The sequence below is a fragment of the Capra hircus genome, chromosome 10 (genome assembly GCF_001704415.2).
Source record: "Capra hircus breed San Clemente chromosome 10, ASM170441v1, whole genome shotgun sequence".
Lineage (NCBI taxonomy): Eukaryota > Metazoa > Chordata > Mammalia > Artiodactyla > Bovidae > Capra > Capra hircus.
This window is the reverse complement of record NC_030817.1, coordinates 18703296-18728618: the sequence shown is the minus strand read 5'-3', so window position 1 is coordinate 18728618 and position 25323 is coordinate 18703296. Positions and strand designations below refer to the sequence as shown.

The 25323-nt window shown below is 47.5% G+C and overlaps 1 protein-coding gene across 1 annotated transcript in view; it reads right to left on the bottom strand.

Annotated features, from left to right (window-relative positions):
* Window positions 1-23105, bottom strand: part of DPF3 (double PHD fingers 3) — a 288545-nt gene extending 265440 nt beyond the window's left edge. The window contains exon 1 of the mRNA XM_005686036.3: window positions 23052-23105. Within this exon, the coding sequence (XP_005686093.1) occupies window positions 23052-23083 (32 nt within the window). The 5' untranslated portion in view covers window positions 23084-23105. The remainder of the gene's footprint in view (window positions 1-23051) is intronic.

The following is a 25323-nucleotide window of genomic DNA, read 5'->3' as shown; positions in this document are numbered from 1 at the left end:
CTTCCATTGTTCCAGGCATTTGCTATGTGCTGAGACCATGGATGCTGCAGTGCCCAAGACAGGTACGGTCTGTGCTCTTGTGGAATATAAAGTCCAAGAGGAAAGGCAGAAATAAGACAGGTAAACAAATGCATAAAGATAATTTCTGAGGGTTGTATGCACTGTGAAAAAAAAATACCAGGGTAATGGGAGAGTTATGCAGGAAGAGGGGTGGGCGGTGGGGGTGGAGCTCAGAAGAGGTGGCTTTCATCATGATGAGGCCAAGGGCAAGGATGACAAGGAAGTTCCTTGCCTCGTGGCTTCGATTTTCTTGAACAAGTCTGGGGGAAATCATCTGCTGAGAGGGAGAGGATGGAGAGGGATTTCAGGTAAATGGCAAAATACTGAAACAACTACTGTCAGGAAGAAACGGAAAGGGGTGAGAAAAGAGAAAAGAGATGGGGCACCAAGGACCAAGCTGACACTGTGACTGTGTAAGGGGGCCTGTCGATGCAAAGCACAGGCATACTTCACCAGTATTACGTAAGGACGAAACTCTCTGTCCCTGCAGCTCACCTCATACCCTACTTGGTATGAGATGGGTTTTGCCTGAGTGTTTATTTGATTTTAATTAAGTTTGATGGGCTGTAAGGATTTTCATTACTCGGTCTGACCAGGCGCATTCCCACCGCCACCCCCTCATAGACCCCAGTCACTTCCTGCCGCAGCTTCCCCACTCACACCATCCTTCAAATTAACCACCCTCAAATGCCCATCCTGCCATACCCTAAATAATACCCCAACACCTACAGGATCCACACCACACTTTTCACACAGGTGTCTAGAATAGGTCCTCTGTTACCTGTCCAGCTCTCTCCCTCCCAACTACTCAGCCTGGCTGCTTCTCACACTTCCTTTTTGAACCCAGGTTCACTTGGACGGACAGACCCAGGTCCATGCCTAGGGTCCTGGGCAAGTTGCTTAAACCCTTCCGAGTTTTCCCACCTATATAACTGTTAATACTGCCTGCTTCCTAAGAGGATTAAATGAGTTCATGTGTGCAAGCACACTGCACAGGGTTTGCCGAGCAGACACAGGTGTTCAAGAGATGGTAGGTGGAACAGGCATGACTTTTTAAAAGCGGCCATGTGACGATGCAGTCATCGCCACACCTGGACCACAGCCGCACACGCAGAAGACCCCAGGTCCACGGCCACTGATACTGTTACTGCGAGCTGCTTTGTGACTCACCTTCCGGTTTCCACTACACTCTTCTTTAAGCTTTTCTTAAAAGTCAACCTGCATCTTAGCGTCTTAGAGTCTCCCACTTATATTAATATTCAATATATGTCTTGTCCCTCAACTAGACAGAAAATTCCTGGAGAACAGAAAGCATATCTCCTGCATCTTGGTAGCCCCCTCACTGTGAAGTACAGAGCCTTCCGCTTTAGGGGGTGCTGAAGAATTCCCGGTCCACGTGCAGTGCTGAGAGATTGGTTCCTCTCTTAAAGGAACAGCGTCTTTATCCTCAGCTCCCTGACCTCTGCCTATCCATCAGTACCCGCCAACACTCCCACCTCCTCCAGGAAGCTGGCCAGTGAAACCATTTCTTCCTTTCTTGAAAGCCTATGACACCTGCTAATTTGTCACATTTTGCTTCAGGGCTTCTAGCATTTCAGGGCAGGCAGAGCTAAGGGAGACTGAGCAGATAGCCCACTTTGCTTTCACCAGTATGCTACCCCGCAGGCTCCACCAAGGGTTTTTTCCCCACAAAGAGGAAGCAAAAGCTGAGATGGTTAAACACTGGTATTTCAACCACCAGGGCTCTGGTGGGGTTTCTGTCCCATAACTTCATGCTGGGAAACACTAGAGCAAAGATGTCGAGAGACCCTCAGTGCCGTGTAAGGAAGGCAGGGCTGGAGGACCTGCCTCCTATTAACTGTGCAGAGCCTGAGGACTGTCCGCAGAGCTTGTTTGGCCTCTTATGTCATGTCATACTTGTGAGGGACACTCCCAATGGTCTCCAAGGTATTTCTTGGATCCACAGATCCAAGCACAAGCTCTGTCTACAAGCTGTTCTGTTGACGAACAAATTGAACCAAAAAAGTTTTGTCCCTCTCCAGTCATTAGCTGGTGGGATGCTTTGAAAGTTGCCTGCTCTCCTATCAGGCATTTTGTCCAATGGACACAGAAATGAGGGCATCACAAACCTACTGTATAGCACAGGGAACTCTACTCAGTGCTCTGTGGGGACCTAAATCAGGAAGAAACCCAAAAGACAGGAGATGTATGTATATATACAGAGGAGCCTGGCGGGCCACAGGCCATGGGGTCGCAAACAGTCAGACACAACTGAGCAAGTAACACTACTACTGCTATAGCTGATTCACTTTGCCAGGCAGCAGACACTAATACAACATTGTAAAGCAATGACAACCCAACTGTAACACAAAATGTTTAAATAAACCAGTAAATAAATGAAAAAAGAAATGAGAGTACCACAGAGCAAAGTCAGAACAACCGAAAAGATGCCCACCCTTCTTATGACTGTTAAAGCCAGGCTGGGTGATGGACACATGGAGATTCTTTGTGATATTCTGTCTATTTTTGTACAGGTTTGACATCTTCCATACTAAAAGGTTATAATAAGTATATATATATATTAATATATACATATAAATACATATAAATAATAATTATAATAAACTTACCAAATTCCATCCCTTCACATATTAATTGGATATTCACTTTTTAGGTGGATCCCCTGAGCCCCAAAAAACATATTGGATTTTTTTTTTAAAAGGAACTACACCTGGAAATTATAAGTCAGTCCTTATAATTAAGACTTATAAAATTATAAGTCTTGCCCACCCAGAGGTGGGAAGAGAGGAAAGCAAAGGAAAGCACTTGGAGTCAGACATCAGTTGGAGCTCCATCCTCCCACCAGCGCCATCTGTTAACTGAAGTTACCCGAGCCTTATCTCCTTGAGCACATTACTGTGGGGCCCAAAGAAGACATTCCACACCTTGAAAGCACTTGGTACCCCTCTACCCCGCCCCGCCCCCACCCCCAGCACACACACATTTAAAGCATCATTGCAGAAACTGATGTAATGTTAGTGTGCAGGGCTAGAAGAACAGCAGTTCTCAAACTTTAGAAAAAACAAGAACCAGACTACATGGCCTCACCCCTGAGATTCTGACTCTGAAGGTCCAGGAGGCAGCCCAGGAATCCACCTTTCACCACTCACACCCAGGTCCCTTGTGTACAGGGTCCTCAGGCCACGTGTTGAGTTGCTCAAAGGACAGTTGGAGGGAGCAGCAGGCAGAGCAGAGGGAAGCAGACAGCTGCAGACTCTGCCTGGGAGGAAAACAGACCTGTCCCCAGTATCGGAAACCTCCGAGGATGGGGGCGGGCTGTCAGCTTCTGTAAACTACCAAATGGAACTGCGAACGAGTGGAAACGGGGAAGGGAGTTCAAGGGGACGTTCTACTGCCACACGCTTGTCCAGGTCACGCCTTGTCCTTCATGGACACGCACACATCATGCTTTTATTTCCTAAATTTTACCCAGAAAAGCCTTCTTAGAAGCTCACTCATCCCTCCCTTCCCAGGCTCTCTTGCTAAATCTCCCCATAGCCAGGGGACAATTTTTAGACTGTGAATGGAACTAAGTCACTTCCTGACTTCAACCCTGCCGTGGCTGCTCACTGCTCTTAAGAGAAAGTACACACTCTTAAAATATCCATCAAGGCCCTGCATGTTCTGGTCCCTCCTGACCTCTCTTACCCTATCATTAAGCCGCAGTTTCCCTTTCTCTCTTGTGCTCCAACCACAGCAGCATTCCCTGGTTCTTCCAACACGCCACGGGACCTTTGTACATGCTTGTCCCCCTCTGTGTGCAATGAAGCATTGCCTCTTCAAAGAAACTTTCCCTCAAAATACCAGACCAGAACAGTTCCCTCTATCACACTCTCTTCTATCTTCCTGGACCTTCCAACAAAACACAGATTCAACTTTTATTTACATATGTATGTGATCAATGCCTATCTCCCAAACTGGACCACAAGCTCCACAAAGATGGGGTCTCTATCGGTTTTGCTTATCACTGTATACCCAGTGCCACAGTAACTGGTACCTTGTGCACGCTTGATTAACGTGAGTGCCAAGTATACCACGGCCTGGAGAGGTGCATGGACGAAAAAGAGAAATGACACACAAAGCTGAAGAAATTCACAATGCAAATGGCAGGCCAGTGTGAGAGGGCGCCACTTTGTCCTGAGTGTGCAGAGCTGAGAATCTTCTCCAGTGTTAGAAGGATGGTGGTCACTCGATGTCACAAGATGTCGGGCATGCTGAAATAACAGCATCTGTCCAGGACTGTCCCCAGAGGACGAGGAGAATGTGACTTACCCCTCGGGGAATGTGGGGGCTGAAAAAGAAGGCCAGAAGAGATTGCATGCCCAACTCCTCAATGCCCTTCCTGTTATCTCTCTGAAAACGTAGCTTTGTCCCTCACTATCGGGACTCCGAGAGAGAGAGCAGGGAGGAGAAGGTCACAGACGGAAGGGATCTGCCTCTCTCCTATCTGGAGCCACAGAAACAGGCGAGCTCAGGTTATCTTGGTGTTCACTTCTGTTCCCTAAAGAGAAGTGGGGGGTGGGATGGGTGGGAAGATTTAGACCAGTCAGTTTCGAGACAGTGTTTTTTCGCTTGGTCATCGGACACAGGCCCATTCAAGGGAGACAAAACAAGCTCAAGTTTAGATTCTCTGACCAGGCTATTGAGTCTCATCAATTACACCTCATGGAAAAAACTTTCGACAGTTAAAAATAACATAGGGGTCTGGTGTTTGGAAGATCTGGAGTTTGGAATGCCAGCTTGTCAAGCACAGATCGCTGCCTACAAAAAGCATGTGCTGGGAGCATGTATACACACACGCACCAGGGACAGGAGGGCTGCAATGAGCAAGGTGTCTGATAAAGGGGCAGAGGGCCACATGGGCGACAAGCACACAGACCAGCTCCCACCCTCACTCGCTTTGGTCTGAAGGCTGTTCAAGCCCTTTTCTAGGGCAGAGCCCATTCAGGCAGGAAGCACTTGCCTCCCCCTTGGAGGAGGTAGCAGTGACTGGAAGCAGGAGCCGAGAGTTCAGTCACAGCACACCTCAGCATTTCTGCATCTGTGCAATTCTGTTCTTTCTCAGAAAGACCCAAGATCAGCACCCGTCCAGCAGAATGCAATAACCTGAGCTCCTGGACAAAGCATCCCAGAGAAAAATCCCTCTCAAAGTCTCTCCTGGCACACTGGCTCCAACAGTTACTGACAGTAATGCCATTGAATTCTAGAACTTCTTTCTGCTAAGAAAATCAGAGCTTCTCCTACTTATTATCTCATTTTCCTTAAGATGCCAGTGTGGGAAAAAATCAGCTAGTGTATCTGCATTTTGCAGATAGAAATGCAGAGTCACTGCCAACATCTATTAATATTAAGAGGGTAAGATGGGCCAACTCTTCTAACCCTGAATGTATATTAACTTGTTCGATTCTTCCAACAACCCTCCAAAGGCAGGCACCATCTCTCCCACTTGACAGATGAGGACTTTGAGGCACAGAGGGGTGAGAGATCCTGCCCACAGTCATGGGGCTTGGATATGACCCAGACTCTCCAAGCCACATGGCCACGCTCGCCACCCTCTCACTCCCTAGAACAGGGCATCTGAGCTCTCCAAGGAACCTGAGGACTGGGGTGACACAGGCCTATCGATAAAACTCCCCAGGGCCCAGGCCTTTCAGCAGGAGGGAGTGGGCATTGGGTGGGCAGTTTGAATGAGTATCAGGGGGCCTGGGTAGGAGTGGAAAAGAACTACCTTCAAAATAAACCACCTCCATCCCCCGGGGAAAGAAACACAGTCTCAGAGACTTGCAGCCTCACTGCCCCCACCCCTACCCCACTACCATTTGAACCGTGAGACTAATCCTCGGAGCACTAGACTGTGATTGCGCTATGAGGGTCAGCGTTTATGTTTTCCTCCCTAGAATGGACTTGTATGTTTTACTTATAACCATTTATGGGTGGTTTTCATTGTTTTTGTAAAGAAAGGGGGTGGTGATAAAGCATAGGAAAGGGGAAAGACTTCGAGATCCAGCACTTGGATGGGCTTTATCCCATCATCCTGCCTCACTTCGCATTCTGCCTGGATAGCTGACCAAGGCTGTCCTGTACCTGCTGGGGTAGGGGACTCATACCAGCCCAGGCCCCCTAGAGTCTTCCTCTGCCTTACGTCCTCTGGGGGTGCCCTGGGAAAAACCCAGAACACACAACCAAGGAACCAAAGGATGAGTGAGACAGGATCCCTGCAGATGACAATCCTCCTGCTGAGGGACGCATAATGACAACCCACTACCTCCCTCTGAAGCTTCTCTTTCAACCTCTGAAGTGCTCAAGTTCTTCCTGGAAACTGGCTGCCAAACTACTCCGCTCAGACAAACTGGCCCCAGGCTATTTCCCATTTTTACCTTCTATTCATGGACTCCTACTTTCCTGGTAGCTTGGACAAGAATCCACTTGTAATGCCAAAGAGCCAGGTTCGATCCCTGGGCCGGGAAGATCCCCTGGAGAAGAGAATGGCTCTTCTCCACTTCTTCCACTCCAGTATTCTTGCCTGGGAAATCCCATGGACAGTGGAGCCCAGTGGGTTACAATCCATGGGGTCGCAAAGAATCGGAGAGGACTGAGTCACAAACACTTTCACTTGCATGGACCCCCACTCCCATCCAGCCAAATGGACCCATCTGCTGTCCTCCACACAGACCTTCTCTACTGGCCCTTCGCCTCCAACTCACACCACCACAAAGGAAGAAGATCCTCTAAAGAGTCACTCAGATGCTTTCCAAATCTTTGTTCACATCCCTTTCGTGCCCGTCCTTCCCCATCCTCACCCTCCACCGCTCCTAAACCTCACCAGATCCCTCTGCCCTTCCAAACTCAGCTCAAAGCCACCTCCTCCCTGAAATCTTCTCTGACACATCCCCGCTGCGGGACTGCTTTCTCTCCTCCAATTTCACAGACCCCCCTCAGGGGCTGAACTGCTCACCGAGTGCAGTTCTTCCCACCAGGAAAACTCATGGTCCCAGTTTCCTCTCTCCCGCTTCTTCTCACCATTTGCTGTGTGCAAGCTTCGCCTTTTCCTCCTCCCCGCTCCCTGCTCCCCCAATGATGAGCATGAGTGTGCCTTCCTGGGGACTAGATAGAATACTCTTTCCTTCCTTTTGTGCTTCTTCAACACTTTTTCATCAAGGTGCGATGCACAGGGAAAAGGAGAAAGATGTCAGGGGGGCACAGATGAAGAGGACAAGAGGCCAGAACGCTGGGGAGCCTTAGGTCTGAGTCAAGAAATGAAATAAGAAGCAGAAAGCAAAAGAAAAGAAGAGTAACCAGTGGGCTTTTCCTTCCTGGAGGCTTCCTTTGTGGCTCAGCTAGTAAAGAATCTGCTTGCAATGCAGGAGACCTGGGTTCGATCCGTGGGTTGGGAAGATCCGCTGGAGAAGGGAAAGGCTACCCACTTCAGTATTCTTGCCTGGAAAATTCCATGGACTGTATAGTTTATGGGTCACAAAGAGTCGGAGACACGACTGTGCGACTTTCACTTTCACTTCCTTCCTGGGTATTTGAAAAGCTACCATAGAGCCTGGAGCAGAGATGCCAGGAAGCTGGACTGCCCAAGGCTGCCAGCTCTGGTTTGTGGAGAAAGGTGTGGACCTTCCAGAGCTATTGTATTGTCCAGACCAGTTCATCTGCGTCACAAAGAAGACAAGGAATTCTTGGAAACACTGGGCAATGTTAGAGACTGTTGCATTGATCAGAGCATCTTTTGTTCTATATTTCTCAGGAAACTGAACCCATACTAGGCAGATAATGAGTGAACACAAATGATCCCCAGAAGAGGGACCTATAGAACTGGGTCCTCACAGTTAGCATGCGTGAGTGCATGCTAGGTTGCTTCAATCCTGTCCAACTCTTTGAGACCCTATGGACCATGACCCGCCAGGCTCCTCTGTCCATGGGATTCTCCAGGCAAGAATGCTGGAGTACGCTGCCATTTCCTCCTCCAGGGACCTTCCTGACCCAGGGATCAAACCCGTGTCTCCTGCAGCTCCTGCATGGCAGGCAGATTCTTTACTGCTCAGCCACTGGGGAAGCCCCCTCTCAGTTAGGCTGATCATCAAATAGTAAAGTCATCCTGTTGCTCCAAGGATAGCAAGAGTGAGCTCAGTCTCAGAAAGGTTCCTACATTCAGACTCACGAACCGGCCGGGCTCCATCCCTCCCCTGTGCTGACTGGGACCTCCAGCCCCTGAGATGACAAACAATGCCCCCTGGTGTGCTGCAGACATGGGAGCTTTGGGAGCTTCCCGAACTCCATAGATCACCGCTCGTCTCAGCTACCCTGTGCATAACTGACCTAAAAGCGAATGATCCAGACCTGTTTCCCATCCCCCAGAGATGTGTGTAATTAGATAAAATGAGGACAGAATATGTATAAGTGTCTGTTACACTGGGATAGCTGCCCAGAAAGGAAATGAGCACAAGGAACTGGACAGGCCCATGTGCACCCTCTGTACCAAAGGGCTCCACCCAGGATGGAAGGCGAGTTCACTTTCAGAGTAGGTGCTGGTGTGGTGTGACCCCTCTGAATTCACACACTCTTTGGTAGGGTTCTGCTCCTCCAGCCTATACTGTGTGCGCCATCAGCATTTTCTTTCTAGCTCTCCACATTGAAGGATGTCTAGTGGACAAAGACTGATTAAAACTTGACTTGAATAGCCTGTCTCCATCTCTGGCCTTCACCTTCCTCCTGACTCAGAACCAGGCCTCTCCAGGGCCCCAACACTGAATGATCTGGAGGGTGGAAAAGCAGCAAGAGTTATGAGGACAGAGATTTTTCTCTCTCTCAATATGAAAAATAAAGGCTTTCCCATGATCCCTAAGGAGATCAAACCAGTCAATCCTAAAGGAAATCAACCCTGAATAGTCATTGGAAGGACTGATGCTGAAGCTGAAGCCCCAATACTTTGGCCACCTGATATGAAGAGCCAACTCATTAGAAAAGACCCTGATGCTGGGAAAGATTGAAGGCAGGAGGAGAAGGGGATTACAGAGGATGAGATGGTTGGATAGCATCACCGACTCAATGGACGTGAGTTTGAGCAAACTCCAGGAGATGGAAGGACAGGGAAGCCTGGCGTGTTGCAGTCCACAGGGCCTCAAAGAGTCAGACACAACTGAGCGACTGAGCGACTGAGCAACAACAACATGATCCCCAGGCCATTATTGTTTGTTTCATTGTCAGATAAATTTACCTGCATTGAATATGTTTGGGATAGAGTCATAGGCAAAGTTGTATCTACATAGGCATGATTAAAGTACAGGAAAATTTCTTGAAGAATATATACCTGAAAACAGCGATTGGGCCACAGTCACTTCCAAAGCTCAAGAAGGCAGGCAATAGGCTCTCACGGGACCCCAACTTTGGGTCAAACCACTATAGTACTAGCACCTCCTGCTCTCTTCCATCTTAAAAACCCATAAAAATCCTCAGGTATAAATAAGGGTAAAGGAAATCTCATACACAGCTGAGCACAAAGTAGGCACTTAATAAAAATACGGTTAATTTATCAGTGGCTACTCGCAAGCCCCAGGTTAGTTAATCCCTGAAAGAAGGCAGAGTAAAAAGACTTGCCTTTAATTCCCAAGACCAAAGGGAAGGAAAGCCAAGTTTTTTAGATCCACAAGGATGAAGTGGTGAAAAAACAAGGGGCTAGAATAAATGACGCCGACAGCCATCACAGCCTCACATGCCACATGCAAGCAAGGTAAGCTGGTGCCTGTCTTCCAACTCCTGAACTTGAAGAATTTGGGGAGAGTAATTCTGCTGCCTCTTCCAAATTCCTGCCAGGGAGAGAATGAGAAACAAGTTGATTTCAAAGAACTGGAAGCAAATTAGGCGGGAAGAGCCTGCTGGTTTCATTTGCTCCGTCATTCCACACACATTTATCAGACATTGGGCTTCCCTGGTGGTGCAGTGGTAAAGAACCCACCTGCCAATGCAGGAGACACAGGAGGTGTAAGTTTGATCCCTGGGTCAGGAACATTCCCTGGAATAGGAAATGGCAACCCACTCCAGTATTCTTGCCTGGAGAATCCCATGGACAGAAGAACCTGGTGAGCCACAGACCATGGAGTCGTAAAAGAGTCAGACACGATTTAGTGACTAAAGAACAACAAAGACAATGCTAGATCCTAGGGACAGAAAGGCCCAGGCAGCCACCCTTCAGCCTTCTAGGGCCTTCCATTTTAACTAACCAGCGTTAAGTGTTTCAGTGGCCAGGAGGGAAGTATCCTTGGGGCTATGGGGCCAAGGGCAGGGATGGCCAATTCTACCTGAGGGTAGCAAGGGCTTTGCTGGAGAGGAGGGGACTTGGAAGTGTCTGGAAGATAAGCAGGTAAGTGTTCATCATGTGCAACTGGGGCAGAGTGGGGCTGAGGAGGCACGAGCCACTTGGTGAGACTACAGGAGCGGTGGGAAGGGTTAGGGACTTCTCTGAGCAGGGACACAGAAGCAGCCTTTCAGGATAACAAGCTCCCCCACATCTCTCAATCTAAGGTTCTTAACCTGGAGCCAATGGACTCTAGGGCATACACTGAAGGGCTCCTCAACATCTGTGAGCTCATAAAATCAGATGCAGATATGCATTTTTTCTGGGGAGATGATCCAGAACTTTCACAGGATTCTCTAAAGGGCCTGCGACTGCCAAGGAGAAGTGAAGAAGAAACACTCAATAGGACACTGAGTAGCCTGAATACCAAACTGTGATATAGAAGCCATGGTTTCTGTCTCTGCATCCTGCAGTTAGCTTAGTACCTGACACATCATAAGTTTTCAAAGCTAGCATACCTCAAGGGATAAATACAAGGAGATGGGAAGAAATCACCATTTTTACCACCAGAACAAACACTTTGAGTACAGACACTTGTGTGCCAGTTGGTGGGCTAGGCTTTACAATCCAATACCTCTTTCCAGAAAGGCACATGGAAAAATATCTTCTCAACTTCTTATTTGAAGGATTGTAAAGCCAAGTTCCTAAATGTGAATACAAGTCACCCAGGGCAATTCACTGCAATTCCCCAGATCAGTCTCAAACTTTAGCTGGCAGTTGCCTAGCAACGAATAACCCCAAAGACACATCACCAAACCAAGATGTCAAAAGGGTATTCTGTGGACAAGTTGGTTCTGAAAACTAGCCCCCATGCAAGTTTGTCTGCCAGGGCCTTTCTGGCACTGTTAGGGGAAGGGGCAGACTTTGCAGCCAAAAGGAAGCTGGAAGTCGGAGGTGGGAGAGTGTTCAAATGGTGGTGTGTAATACGGGGGTGCAGAAACGGAGAGCCAAGGGTTGAGGGAGCAGGCACTCTCAAACAGAGAAGGCAACTGGTCCCTCTGCAGGCCCTCTTTCAGAGTCTTTGCAGTTGCAGAGCAAATTCCAGCCACATCTAAAGACATGGAAAGTGGCATGAAGACTTGTCTGCAAACACTTCAGTATTCTTACCTTGAGAATCCCATGAACAGTATGAAAAGTCACCTACCTCCAGCCCCACCCTGAAGTCATCATCCTCCAGGGAGTTCCATTAAACTATGTCAGGTTGGAATGGGCAAGATGACACACCTCCAAGCCCTGGAAGCAGTTTTTATCCAACTCCCCAGGGCGCTCACTCCCTCATAGAGGCAGCAAGCATGAAAGAGGCAAAGAGATTAGAAAATTTTCACTTTCTAAAATTCAGATTCCACCCCCCCCCCCACCTTAATGAGAAGCTCAGAGACTCCTTCAGCTAAGGCAGGTGAGACTGGGATTCCTAAGACAAAAGTTCTCATCCAAACCATGGCAGAGACCAACACTTGGCACCTCTCTCTGTGTGGTGGTAGACAGCTTGGGAAGAGAGGGTGGGTCTTCTTCAGCACCTTTCCTCCTGGAAGGTCTTGGGGGACAGAGGAAAGGGGTACACAAATAGATCAGTCTGGAAGCGATTCAGGAAGAACAAATGCGGAAGTCAAACAACAACAAATAAGGCGGATATAAATCCAGATAAAATATTAAAATCATTAAAGGGCTGCTGCTCCCTGAAGATTGGGAAAAATGAAGAGAGTTAATTAAAAGCAATCTCCATGCACTGCTGAGCCAGCCGGCCCTGATAAATCAACAGCTGGGGCTGCTGTGGAGGGCAGTCAAGGGGCTTCAAGAATGGGGGGGTGGGGGGATGCTGTCCGGGGGAGGGGCACCACTGCCAAGATGGCAGTGACGTGGAATTGAACACAGTGACTCAAGTTTCATATCTTATTAAATATTTTATGACCCCTGAATAAAACTGTTCTGCCGAGGGGGAGAACTTGATCATTTGGATGAACAAAAAGTGAGGAAGAGAGGGATGAAGAGGTATTGTTTGTTTAAGGCATACTTGGGACCTTGATGTCAGCATCTCTGATCTTGCCCCCAGGACACAGGCTTTTGGTTTTTTCTCTCTACCTGATCTGCACAGGTAGATGCATCTTCTAAAATCTCTCTGAAAAATTCTGGACTATGTTTCTTTGAGGGGCTGAGGGAAGTAGTGCCAAGTCAGAGAAAGGAATGAAGAGGAAGAGGAGATAGAAAAGACCTTCAAAATTCTCACTGCTGATCCAAGTCAGACTTTCAGCACAAAACTAAAGGTCAGTGGAAACTGTGGGAACTTTCTTTTTTCTTTCTTGCTTTCTCTCTCCCCCCACCTCTTTTTCTTTCTCTACTTCCTTCCTTCTCCCTTGTCTCTGCAGTCAGATAAAGTTTCTGTTCTTCATTTTAAACGAAAAAGAGCTCAGAATTTTGGGGGCCAATCTAACAAAAAAAAAAAACACAGCAATTTTAGAGTGTTACAAAAATGGGCCTTCACTATTCTAAAGGAACCCTCCAGTTCTCTCTTGATGGAAGTATAATCAAGAGAAATGATTGGGAGAAAGTAGGGTTTTTTTCCTCCATAGAATTGGGATTGGAAGGGGAGTGTGTGCATGGGGAAACATAAGGAATTATGCATTTGGATATGCATTTTAATTAGGTGGACAGAAGCAGCCGCCTGTTAATTTTTCTTGCTTGTTTCCACTTAGCATTCATCACAGGCAGAACCACCATAGAGCGCTCCCACGATAATAGATGGTTCTGCATTGGCTAAGTCCTCGGGGAAAATAATTAGCAGGAGAGAATATATTCTCTCCACTTCGACTACCCCATCCACCCTGCCCTCCCCCACCTCCAGCACCACATTGCCTCCCCTCCTCCCCCGCCCCCACAAACAACAGTGGCTTCCCTAGCCGCCTAGGGGAACAGTCCACCTCCCGGTTTACAAGCATTTACTTTGTCCTGTCAAAGATCAAGGATCTGGAAGGAGAAACAGACAGACTGGAGGCCTTCCTTGGAGTGGAAGGTCCTAGATGCCAAGTGGGAGGCTACTATGCTGCTTAGGACCAAGGGGCAGACTGGCAGGCAGGACTGGCCAGGGCAGGATGAAGAAAGTTCCAAAGAGGGTGAGACAGTTCTCACTAAGCTCAACTAGCAGCCCAACAAAGACAAGTAAAGAGTCCTTAGTTAAGGAGAATGGGAGCAAGGATGACATTTCTTACTTAATTTGCTTTTATAAAGTACAGGAATGCTGTGTTTCTGCAGCAAGCTTGAATCTGAAGCATTTCCAAGGCTGGCAAATAACTGTTATTCTGAGATCTGACCCTCACCACCATGCTGCCCACATATACTCATGTACAAAGAATTAATTCTTGCCACTGACCCCTAACGCCAACATCACATCCTCCTTGCTTACTAGCAGATTTAAACCCCAGCCCCACCTTCTCCCCTTGTCTTTCCCTGGAGTCTTCTTGGTAGAAGGAGCCAGAGACTGCTGGATGACCAGAGCCCAAGTTCCAGGAGAATGCTCCCTCTGCCCGCCAGCTTCTGTTTCCTCTGATTGAGGATGGACTCGGTATGGGGTTGACAATGGAAAATGAAACGAAGGCTTCCCTTGAGCTCCTATTCTCACCTATTTCAAACCCGGAAGATGGGAAAACCCCACTGAGATTCCAGGGCTATTTACACACAGCTGGATGAGTGAGGCTTTGCATTTCCTGAGAAACAATGGTTAGACAGGATGTGGAATGCCAGGATCTTTTCATTAATTTTAGTTTTAATATAATAAAGTTATGTTTGATACTTGCGATATTGTTGACTCTCTGAGAAGCCCCCCCTCGCCCCCCACCGCGGTTAGCTACGCGGGGTCAGGGGGTGGGGGGACTTGGCAGCTCTAGTAACAACTCCCATTTGTACTTTACACTTTCTGAAGTGTTTTCACATCCATTGTTTCATTTGGGCCCTTCAGAGGGAGGAAAGCAGGGCTGAGCGCAGGGAAGGGAGGCCAAAGGAGATGCATGCCCTTCTCCCCTTATGAAAAGATAGGTCAGATTTACTACCTCCTGACCTTCAAGCTGTCCTGTCATCCCAGGTGTTTCCAGCAGGAACACCTGCTGCCTGATGAGACCTCCACTCCGCCTGGGAAACCTTCGCTCCAGTCCCACCAGCTGACTACTAGTGCTGCAGCCTCTGGGGCCTCCCCAGATCCAGACCCTGACCCCAAGGGAGTCCCTGCCCTCAGCGGGTTGGGGGTGGGGGGATGGTGACAAGATGAAGGCAATCCTCTTGGCTGGGGATAAAAGAAGTGAGTCTCTGCATTCCTGGGGCATTTATCCTCCACCCCCAAAATAGTGGTAGTCCTAAAGGGGGAGGCAGGTAAAGAGGTTGAATTCTATGATGCCATGAGTATTTTGTTTTAAGTTTAGAAGAAAGGAGTTGCCTGTACTATCTAGAAATGTACTCCATGAATCTTAGTGAGTCTAAAAATGAAGGGGGGGTCTAGGCATATACCCCAAAGAACTGAGAGCAGGGATTCCAACAGCTACTTACACACCCGTGTTCATAGCAGTATTATTCACAATCACCACAAGGTGGAAACAACCCCAGGACCCATCCCTGGATGCATGGATAAGCAAAATAAGGCATATATATACAGTGGACTATTACTCAGCCATAAAAAGGAAGGAAGTCCTGACATATGCTGTAACACAGATGAGCATTAAGAACACTATACTAAGTGCAATAAGCCAGTCACGAAAGGACAGATATTGTATGATTCCACTCATATGAGGTGCTTAGAATAGGCAAATTCATACAGACAGAAAGTACAATGGTGGTTACCAGAAACTGGGATGGGGTAGGAGGAGGATGTCCTCATTAAAACAGAGGATGTTATTGTTTAATGGATATAGAGTGTGTTTAGGATGACTTTTTAAATTCTGGAAATGAATACAGAATATTCTGGTAGTTATACAACACTATGAATGTACTTAATGCCAGTGAACTGAACACTTTAAAAAAGGCTAAAATGGTATGTCTACATGTCATACATGCTAAATATACATGTTATGTATTGATACATCTTACCACAAGTACAAAAAAATTTAAGGGACTGCCTCTGTAGGCTGGAGGTCAAGGAGACCATTTTGTTTTTTCTTTCATTTTGCCTAATTCTCACAATTCAGGCTTCTGTGAATGCTCTGATGGCTTTAACAACCCCCTCTTCCTCCTTTAGACATGTAGAAAATTGCCAAGGGAGCTAGCTGTCAACCAAAGGAAAGCCTGATAATAATGCCTCCAGAGGAATCTGGCATGTTCTGGAGGCATGTCACTGAATGAGAGGCAGTGAATTCCACTTTAGACACTGCTAATACCCACCTGCGTAAGGCCAGACTCTGTGTGTCTACTGAACACCTCCATTTCCTCAGGAGCATCACGGGGTGCAAGAGAGGAAGCTCACTGAGACATCAGTACAGGCCCACCCACTGCAGTTCACTGAATGGTCGGGTATTTGCAACTGCCCAAATGGAAATGAAATAAGCATTTATTTCCATGTTAACTGCGATGGGTGCCATGTTAGAAGAACAGTAGATTGAAGGAGACTGTAGATAAATGAAATCCAGAGAAGAAAATCTTTTGCTCGGTTCCCTTTCTTCCACCATACATTTACACAAAACAGGAAGAAAAAGATAGGTGTTCTCAATAATTCTAGTCTTTTGCACAACCAAAAACATAATCTGAGTGCTTATAAACAGAAAAAAATAGGCCAATTAATCTTCTCATTTCTCTTTCCCGTCTTCATCCCCTGGTTGGAGTGTTAATGAGGAGAAAAGTGTTCAAAAGGGAGCATCAGAAGAAAAGACCACGTTCTCAATGGGCCACCACCTGGCCCTCAGCCTTGGGCACTGAGAAGAGAGAGATCAGAGCCCAGTGGCAACAGAAGGTGGCAAGACAGGAACCAGAGAAGATGAAACTACAGGAGAGCCTACCAGTCTTAACTCCCTTTTAGAGCCACACTTAAAAAATGAGGAGGAATTCAAACACTGGTCCCTAACTGTCCTCCTCATCCTTCCTAATCAACCATAGTCTAAGAGCCCCCAGTTTTTTACTGGAAAGGAATTTGGCAGTCAAGGTGCATCACCCTCATCTTTAAGACAAGGAGTATGTGGCTCAGAGAAGCTCTGGGTCTAAGGTCTCATAGCTGGTGAGCAGTAGGGCTGAAAACTGAGCTCAAATCTCCGGGATCCTCTCCCTGAAGCTTTTACTTCTGAAGCTACAAAAGCATAGTCACTGGTGAGAAATTATAAGAGGGATGGAGTTTGACATAAGGACCTAGGGATGACCGGTGAAAGTTTGAGAACTGAAAAACATTTTCTGGTGGAGCTTCCAGTTGAAGTTAATACCACAGCAGATTTTTGAAGTGAATATTCAACAATGAGAAAAACTCACTCATTTCATAGCAACCTAAGATGACGGCAAGCTCTGGACTCGAGGAGGGAGGAGAGGGTGCAAAGGGGGATTAGACACGTATCATCATTGTTCCTTGGACTCAGAACTAAGTCCTGGAGGTGAAGGTCTCAACGTGGGCTATTTGAACCCCATTATTAGGAGCTCCTACCCCTCCCTGCTTTCAAACACAGCCCCCTAAATCTTAGCCTGCTTTCCTTGTAACCCCCCACCCACTACTACTATTCACAAACACACAACCTAGACATTTCCAGCATAGGTTGCTCCTCTTCTCCCCTCCCCCGACCCAAACACCTCCTAACCACTGCTTTTAAAACTCTGATGCAAATCACAGGCTTCAAAAACCTTCCTTCAGTGACAGTTTTACGATGCTAGCTCCATTCATCCATATGGGTTGACAGACTGTGAAACACTAGTAACCGGACCAATAAGAAAAACAGATTACAAAAACACCACAACACCTCGTCTCTCCCCAGTTGCTCACACAACTAAAGAAAACTTTGGAACTTGCAATAGATCATAACATCACTCTCTCTTGCTGTTAAACAATCATCTTCTCAGAGTTCCAGACCACACAGTAGTTTTATCCACTTACCTATCCCCCTCCGCATCCCCTCTCCCCAGGCCACTTCTTTATCTTTTCTTGTTAAATACCTACATGTTTAAAGATTATTTAATGCTAGGGTCATGCTTACAATAGGCCCCTGCTGGAAAACCATGGCTGGGCAAAAACTGTTTCAGTGGTTGTGGCATTTCAGGGGCTTGCCACATTGGGCTACATTTGTCTTCTAGTGACTTTCAGAACACTCAAAAACCACAAAAGTTACTTTGCAGAGGTTGCGATAATAGACAGGCCTGAATTCTGATGCTTTTCATGACCCACACCCAGCACCACTACAATCAGGATGGCTGTACTTTCAAAACTGAAACATTAGCCTCAGTTTCCTTTCTTTTTCTGGTGCAAGCTCAAAACAAAGCTTGGTTGACCATGGCATTTTATTTTCTGCACTGATCTGAGCAGATGGCTCTGGAACAGCTTTAGACATTATGGTGTTTCTCAGATGTACCTAAATTTCAGCCACCTGCATGGTTCCAAAAAGACAAAGGAGGATGAGAAGTCTCCAATTAAGTTGCCTCTGAATTCCAGGCCACTTTCTAGAACTAAGCAACTCCCATTCAACTGGAGACCTCTGAATGTCTCCCAGGTGGTCTGCAACCCCAGCAGTTTTCTGTGACGATGCCTCCATTTGGGTTCTGGCAGAAATTAATAACCTTTATGGGTATCTCATCAAAACCAGACATGCTTCCCACTGAAAAATAATGTGTGCTAATGAAGTTTAGAGAATTTAAGGCTTCCCCCCGCCCTCACCCCAGTGGCAACCAGAAGCAGATGGAGAAGGTGGTTCTTAGGTATCTGTTGGCTTAAAATGTCTGAGGGTCCTTTTTCATAAGGGGCTAAAATAATGTCCATAAAAAGCTGAAAGCTCACAAATCCCAACCCCAGTTTTCCCCATTTAGTACCTACCCAAATCCCCCACCCCAACAGAAAGAGCCAGAAGCAGATTAGAACCAGGAATGTGTCCCCTCTGCGCCATCCTCTCTGATAACCTAAACTGAGTGCCACAGCAAGAGTGAGGTCTGGCTTCTAAGTGGCAACAATTTCACAACTTTCACAGGCACAAAACCACTTTAGATTAGAATACATGGTCTCCAGGTCAGAGAATGAATAAAAAGACAAGATCTGAGGTCCATCTATACACATGACCAGCTGTTTGACCTTGGCTGAGTAAGTATATTTGCTTCTCACAGAGTTGTGTCCTTAATTACAAAACAGAGGTTTGTTTTTTTTTTTTAAAAAGCCTCCAACCAAGGGAGTGAAGTGAAGTCGTTCAGTCATGTCCGACTGTTTGCGATCCCATGGACTGTAGTCTACCAGGCTTCTCTGTCCATGGGATTTTCCAGGCAAGAGTACTGGAGTGGGTTGCCATTTCCTTCTCCAGGGGATCTTCCTGACCCAGGGATTGAACCCAGGTCTCCTGCATTGCAGGCAGACACTTTACCCTCTGAAACTCCTTACAAAAATGTTTCAATACAACTACATATCTGGATGTTCACATGTTATAGGTATGACCAGTCTACTGGTCTCATTATTTATAAACAAATAGTTACTTGGGATAAATCCTTGTTGGTTTATATGGAATAATTAAATAATAATAACGGTTACTCTTTTCTAAGCAGGCAGTTAGTATAATAGATATATATGTGCATAGTCCAGTCTGGCAGAAGGTGGCAGACATTCCCAGTTAAGCGCATATTGAGTTTTGATAACTCAATAAAAGAGTAAGTTGTTTAAAGTGTTGATAGCAGTTTTGGGGGAGGGTGGTTAACATGAAGTAGAATATCAAATAAGATTAGAATTTATATTAAAGCATTATGTTTGTCAATCAACTATACCCCAACATAAAAAATTTTTTTTAATTTTTTTAAGAATATAGCAGAGCAAAAATAAAAAAGGGCACAATGTTCCCTAGGTATGTAGCAATCAACCAGAATATGATAGGTGATGTGGCAGACTTACACATAGACAAATGGATTATCAAATCCATATTTATGTTACCTACATGTATTTACTTCCCTACACTGCCCTTATCTTGCTTGTCCATGTAAGCAATAAGGGTGACTCACACATCTAGGCTCAGACAATGTAGCTGCTAAATTAAATAATGCGCAATACCTATTTACACATCATACATGTCCATCGATGCTTTCATATTCTATCTGCCCAGATGTGACTGCTTGGTTGTGGGCCCACCTGCTGCGTTCCCTTTGTGATCTGATCAGTCCAGGCGGCTCCTATTTCTGCCTCTAACACCCTGTTGGGCAGTAATAAGATGTTAAAGGCGACAACAGACAGAGAAGCCAGGCTGTCAACTTCAGAGAGGAAGGGGCTGAAGGGTACAAGGAGGAGGAATAAGAAAGGGAGTTGAAGGGAGATCAAAGACAGGCAAGAAGAAAGCTGAACTGCTGAGAGAGGAGATGTGACTCCAGGAGCTTGGGGCCCAACAGAAGACCCCAAAGCAATGAGATTCAAACTGTGCCGTCCAATATTATTCAAGCTATTGAATTACTGAATGTTCCACGTGGAAAAAGCTGGTATAATGAAAAATTGTCTCTACGCAGCTTAGGCAGAGCCCTAAAGAGGTGTTGCTCGTTTCTTCCAGAACATTACCTACTGCCACTTTATCCCCCGTCCTAGAGGAAACCTTTGTGTGACCAGTTTCTATAGGGGGCGTCCTTGGTGTTGGCTTTTTTTTTTTAAGGGAAGGAAGAAAAAGACTCTGAACGCAGACAGAAAATGCTAATGCTGTTCAGCTTCTTTTCATTGTCAGGAGGGACACAGGAGGATAAAAACGTAGCTCTCCAAACCTTTCTCCCTGCTCCCCTCCTCCCAGCACCACCATCCATCCCTTCCGCTTGATGTGCCTCTGCGCTTTGTTCTAATTTATCCCATGCATAATTTATTCACGTGTGTATTGTTTCCTGATCAGCAACTTCTAAAAACAAATGAAACATATAAGATGTTCTATTAAACAAGTTGTTTTTCAAAATAAAGGCAGATGATGTCGGTCTCCCCGTAACGTCGTGCATGCTCCTGTGTTAGGAGTTTAAAAACCGTCTAGGGCGCAGGAGGCTCGGCTGGTTGGTGGTATTGTTTACACCCACTTATCCCCAGGGAAAGGGATCTGAATGCAAAAAATGAGCGGCTAATTATAAATGACCATTCAACTGCCACCTAGAAAAAGCCGACTGGAGTGTCGTGTGTATGCTAGTGTGTGTGTGTGTGTGTGTGGACACGGAATTACAAATACATCACATTGCAACTGTTTCTAATTTACAAAGTACAAGTGTAATAATTCAGAACTAATTCCAATAACCAGCCCGCGACTCTGTCCCTTTCCGCACTTCTAACCCCACCCCACACATACACCCTCCCCGTAAAACGCATCCTTCAACGGTCCAAAATAAACAGAAACAAAAAACTGGAGCGGGCAGGAATGAGTACAGAGATATTGCGCCCGCCCGCGCGTAAGCGGGTTCCACGGTAACGAGGGTACCGCTTTCCCAACAGGAAACAAACCTGGCGCACAGGCGAAATAGATTTCTCTAACTTGAGTTTACCAGGAGGCATCAGCCCCGCTAAGCGTTTTCGGCTGGAAACGTGAAAACTGCAAATCAGCTGTGGGCTCGGTTAAAAACTCACAGCATCAGCGATGTGGCTAGCGAGAGCGACGAAGAGAGGGGATGCCGCGAAGTTACGCCCATTTATTCTGCCATAAAACATTTGCTTTCTTGGGTGAAACACTGTGGCGTTCAAGTGCAGTGTGTCGGAGCTTCCGAGCGAGAACTGAAGCCGGGAGCTGCTCTCTAATCAGCCCCAGCTTCCAACGTCCTCTTAGCAGCGTTCATGTGTGTGCGCGCGTGTGTGTGTGTGTGTGTGTATATATATATATGTAAAACTCCGAGATCTGGGACATTCCTACCCTTTTCCCCTATTACCGATAGGAGATAGCTGGTGCGAACACTTCCCATTCTCTCGGCGCTTTCCTTCGCGTTAAGACCCACTCCCCCGCTGCCCTCCTCCCACCCCGCGCGCGAACCTGGCTTTCAACTCCTAGGGGAGCCGCGGGTGCGGACGCGGAGGCGCTGAGTTGAAAGAACCAGAGTGGGCATCAGCCACGCACCGTAGAGAATTCGGCACGAAACGCCCCCCCGCCCCCCACACACACACACACACCCGCACCTCCCTCTCTCCTCTCGCCCGCGGCTTCCAGCCCAGCTGCGAAGTCCTAATCCCAGGCGCGCAAACCCCCCACCCAGCCACCCACCCACGTCGCGCCGCGATCCGAGGGAGCGCCCCTCTGCCAACATCACTGCCAGTAGCACCCCTTTTAGAGCGATGCTAGTTTTCCGAACCACCCCCGGCTCCGCGATCGCGAGCGGACTTGGCGGCTTAACAGTTCCACCGACTGGAAGGAAGGAAGGAAGGAAGCCAGGATAAAAAGGAGTGGGGGAGGAAGGCGGGCAGGAATTGGCTGTGGGACCCGGGGCTGGCCCCTGCTTGTCCTCGCCCAGCCCGCCCCCCTCCGTCCCGGATCTGGGCGTCCGCTCAAAGTCTCCCGGCGGCGGCCAGAGGCACCTGCCCCTCGCTCTTGCCGGGAGCAGACGCTGCCGGCTCGGGCGGCGAGCTCCCCAATAAGCTGCCTCTCGCTCGCCTCGGCTATTCACCCGCAGGAGCCGAGAACACCATTTATGAGACCTGGAGCTCTTCCCTGTCTCCAAATCAACCCCAAGTTAACCCGAGTCGTTCATTTACTACAGCCCATTCCCGGACAAACACACCCGTAGACACACCGGCGACCGCCCGAAGCGCCGTCACGTTCCCGGGGGCTGCCCCGGCAGGAAAGCCCCGGGCAACCACCTGGGCCCCAGGGCTCCCGGGACCCGCTGCTCCCCCCTGCGGTGCTCCCAACTCCGGAAGGTTTGCACAAACTCCCCGCAAGCGATCGGAAGGCAGAGAGCGCCCTGCAAACTCCAGAGCTGCCGCGGTCCGGTCGCCCCGGAGGACCTAGCAGCCGGGCGGGGGGCCGCGGGCTCCGGAGGCGCGGGGCTCAGCCAAGTGCGCCCAAGGCGGCCCCAGAGTCCAGCGCTAGCCCCCAGCAGGGCCGGCCCCGCCACCCCCGCGCCGCGCGCCGCGCTCCCCGCCCCGCGAAGCCGGGGAGACTCAGGGGACCGTGCTGTCCCCGAGCTGCCCACGATCCCCTAGCTGTAGAGCTGGCGAGCGCCTGGCTCCCCTACCGACAACCCATCTCTTCTCGGTCCGCCAATTTAAAAGAACACAAATGTAACAATTTTCTCCTTGTTAATTGCATCTCCTGACATTTCTGCGCGCTGGGGTTTAGAAAAAAAAAAAAGATGAAGAAGTAAGAGCTGAAAGAAAAGAGAGAAGCCCCGCCACGGCTGTAGGTGCCTGTAAGCGCTGTGCATTGGCAGCGCTCCGCACGCAGAAGGCGCCTTTTTTTTCATACTGAAACCACGCGGAATATGTACATTTTTTAGTCCTACTTACGCTTTCAGGGGGTTGTGAATGACAGTCGCCATTTTGCTACAATGTAACAGAATATTGTCTGTCTCAGAGTTCTAAAGGTTCGCTCAGGGGAAGCGGAGAGCCAATCAGAGTACGGGATACCGGCCCGCCGGCCAATCGGCGCGGCTGGTCGCCAGGTGGGTGGAGCCTGCACGGTGGTAGTTATTAGGGGAGCTGTCAAAGCCCAGAGGTCACTCCCTTTTGTAGAGCCCGAGAGCAAGCAGGTCTTAAAGGGGCAGTACCGCGCGAGCAGCTCCTTTTCGGATTGGGGAAAGTGGAGACGCACGGAGAAGTGTCTTAGTTTGATTTGAATCCCTACTTTCTAAATAACTGCAGAGAGTTGCGCTCCTGGACAAAAATATTTAAGTACTGGATAGAAACATTTAAGTATTGCCAACAAACCGCTGAACTCCATTCATTAGCTTTTGGCTTTGCTGTTACGTTCCTAAATCCCCCAAACGGCAAATCCCCTTGTTCCCATGCAAAAGTTGAAAGGCTGCCGTTTCGTCTAACACGTGTCCTGTCGTTTGCTAATCCTCTGAGTCTTGCGGCTTTTTTATATTCTCCTTCCCGAAATGTTGTCTTTATCTCGGGCACCTTCCTTCTTGGCTTCTTGAAATGCCGCCGCCGTTCCTGGAGACTCCAGGACAGCAGCTCCCCTCCCCCTGGAATGTCTTGATGTCAAGCTCGCTCCCTGGGCTTTCGTTACGTAATGCGAGGTGGTCACTCTGACGGATTCCGACTACCCCCTCTTCTCTTCTCACACACACCAGAAACTTCTGAAATGGTCAGATTCCGGCTGACTTGGGAGCTAACTGGGCCCTGGCACCTTGACCTTTAGGCTTAGGGAAGAGGAGATTTAAAGGAACTTTGCAAACTTTGTGCTCCCAGGAAAGCGAGTAACCAGCCAAAAGTTGTGGAACCTAGGCTGGATGTTGCCAGGGTCTCTTTAGGGGAGTAGCACACCCGATTCTGGAGTCACCTTAAGCTGATTAGATAGAAGGTGAAAAGACTTTGCTAATGAATAATCCGATGTGACCCGAGGCGTTCAGAGAGTCTCTGTCTGCTTTAAGCCAGTGCGAACTACTCACTGGTGAACCCCTGACAAAATCAGAAGACTTCTGCGAAGCCAAGCTTCCACTGGGCAGCCTGGAAGCTCTGGGGGAATGAAATCGCACTAAAGCATGAATAGCGGCCTCGTTAGCATACAGAAATCTGGCTCCCGTCCCAAAGTTGTTTAATCGGGTCAAATAGCTAAAATAGTGGGGGAGGGGTGAAAAACGGGGAGAGGAGATGCCAAATTGCCAGTTTTTCAAAACTGTGCCCTCTCACTTTCTTTCTCAATGCTGCTCTCAAAGCAATGGATACAATAAATAAAAATTGTTTTATGTTCCAGAATTTTCAGAGTTCAATTCCACACACTATTAAAGTTACAGATAAACAGAAGAGGACTGAATCAGTATGTCTGTAAGGCTTGACATTTTTAACCCCTTCTTTCTGCCAAGTTAATAGCAGAGTCAAGTTCTATAGATTGCTGTGTAACTTTTTTTTTTTTTGAAGTACAGTTGATTTACAGTGTTGTGTTAATTGCTGCTGCACGGCAAAGTGGTTCAGTTATACATATGCATTCTTTTTAAAACATCCTTTTCCATTATGGTTTATCATAGGATATTGAATATAGTTGTCTATAATACAGTAGGACCTTGTCGTTTATCCATTCTGTGTATAATAGTTTACATCTGCATCATACATCTGCTAATCCCAACCTCCCTGTGTAACTTCTTGCACAGCATCTTACAATTTGAAAAGTTATTCCCCTTTTCTAAAATTAAAATTTGAAAAGTCTGGTCCTTTATTAATTTGTCAAGGGATTGGTTCAAAAGCTAATACTCTGCCTGTGATGGGCCTTGGGAACATTAAAAAGCCCAAGAAGTATGAGCCTCCTTGAGATATCAAAAGCACAGCACAGGGAACTCAGTTCAGTGCTCTAGGATGATCTAGAGGGGTGGGCTGTAGGGGGCGGGAGGGAGGCTTAAGAAGGAGGGGATATAAATATACTTATAGCTGATTCATGTTGTTGTACAGCAGAAACCAGCACATTGTAAAGCAATTATCCTCTGATTAAAATTTTTTTAAAAAAGCATAGCAATTCAGATTGGAAGGCAAAGCATGTTTTAATATATGCACTTGATAAATAATCAGAAAAGGTAGTGCCTGCCCTGAACAAGGCTTACAATAGGAGACGGAAAATATA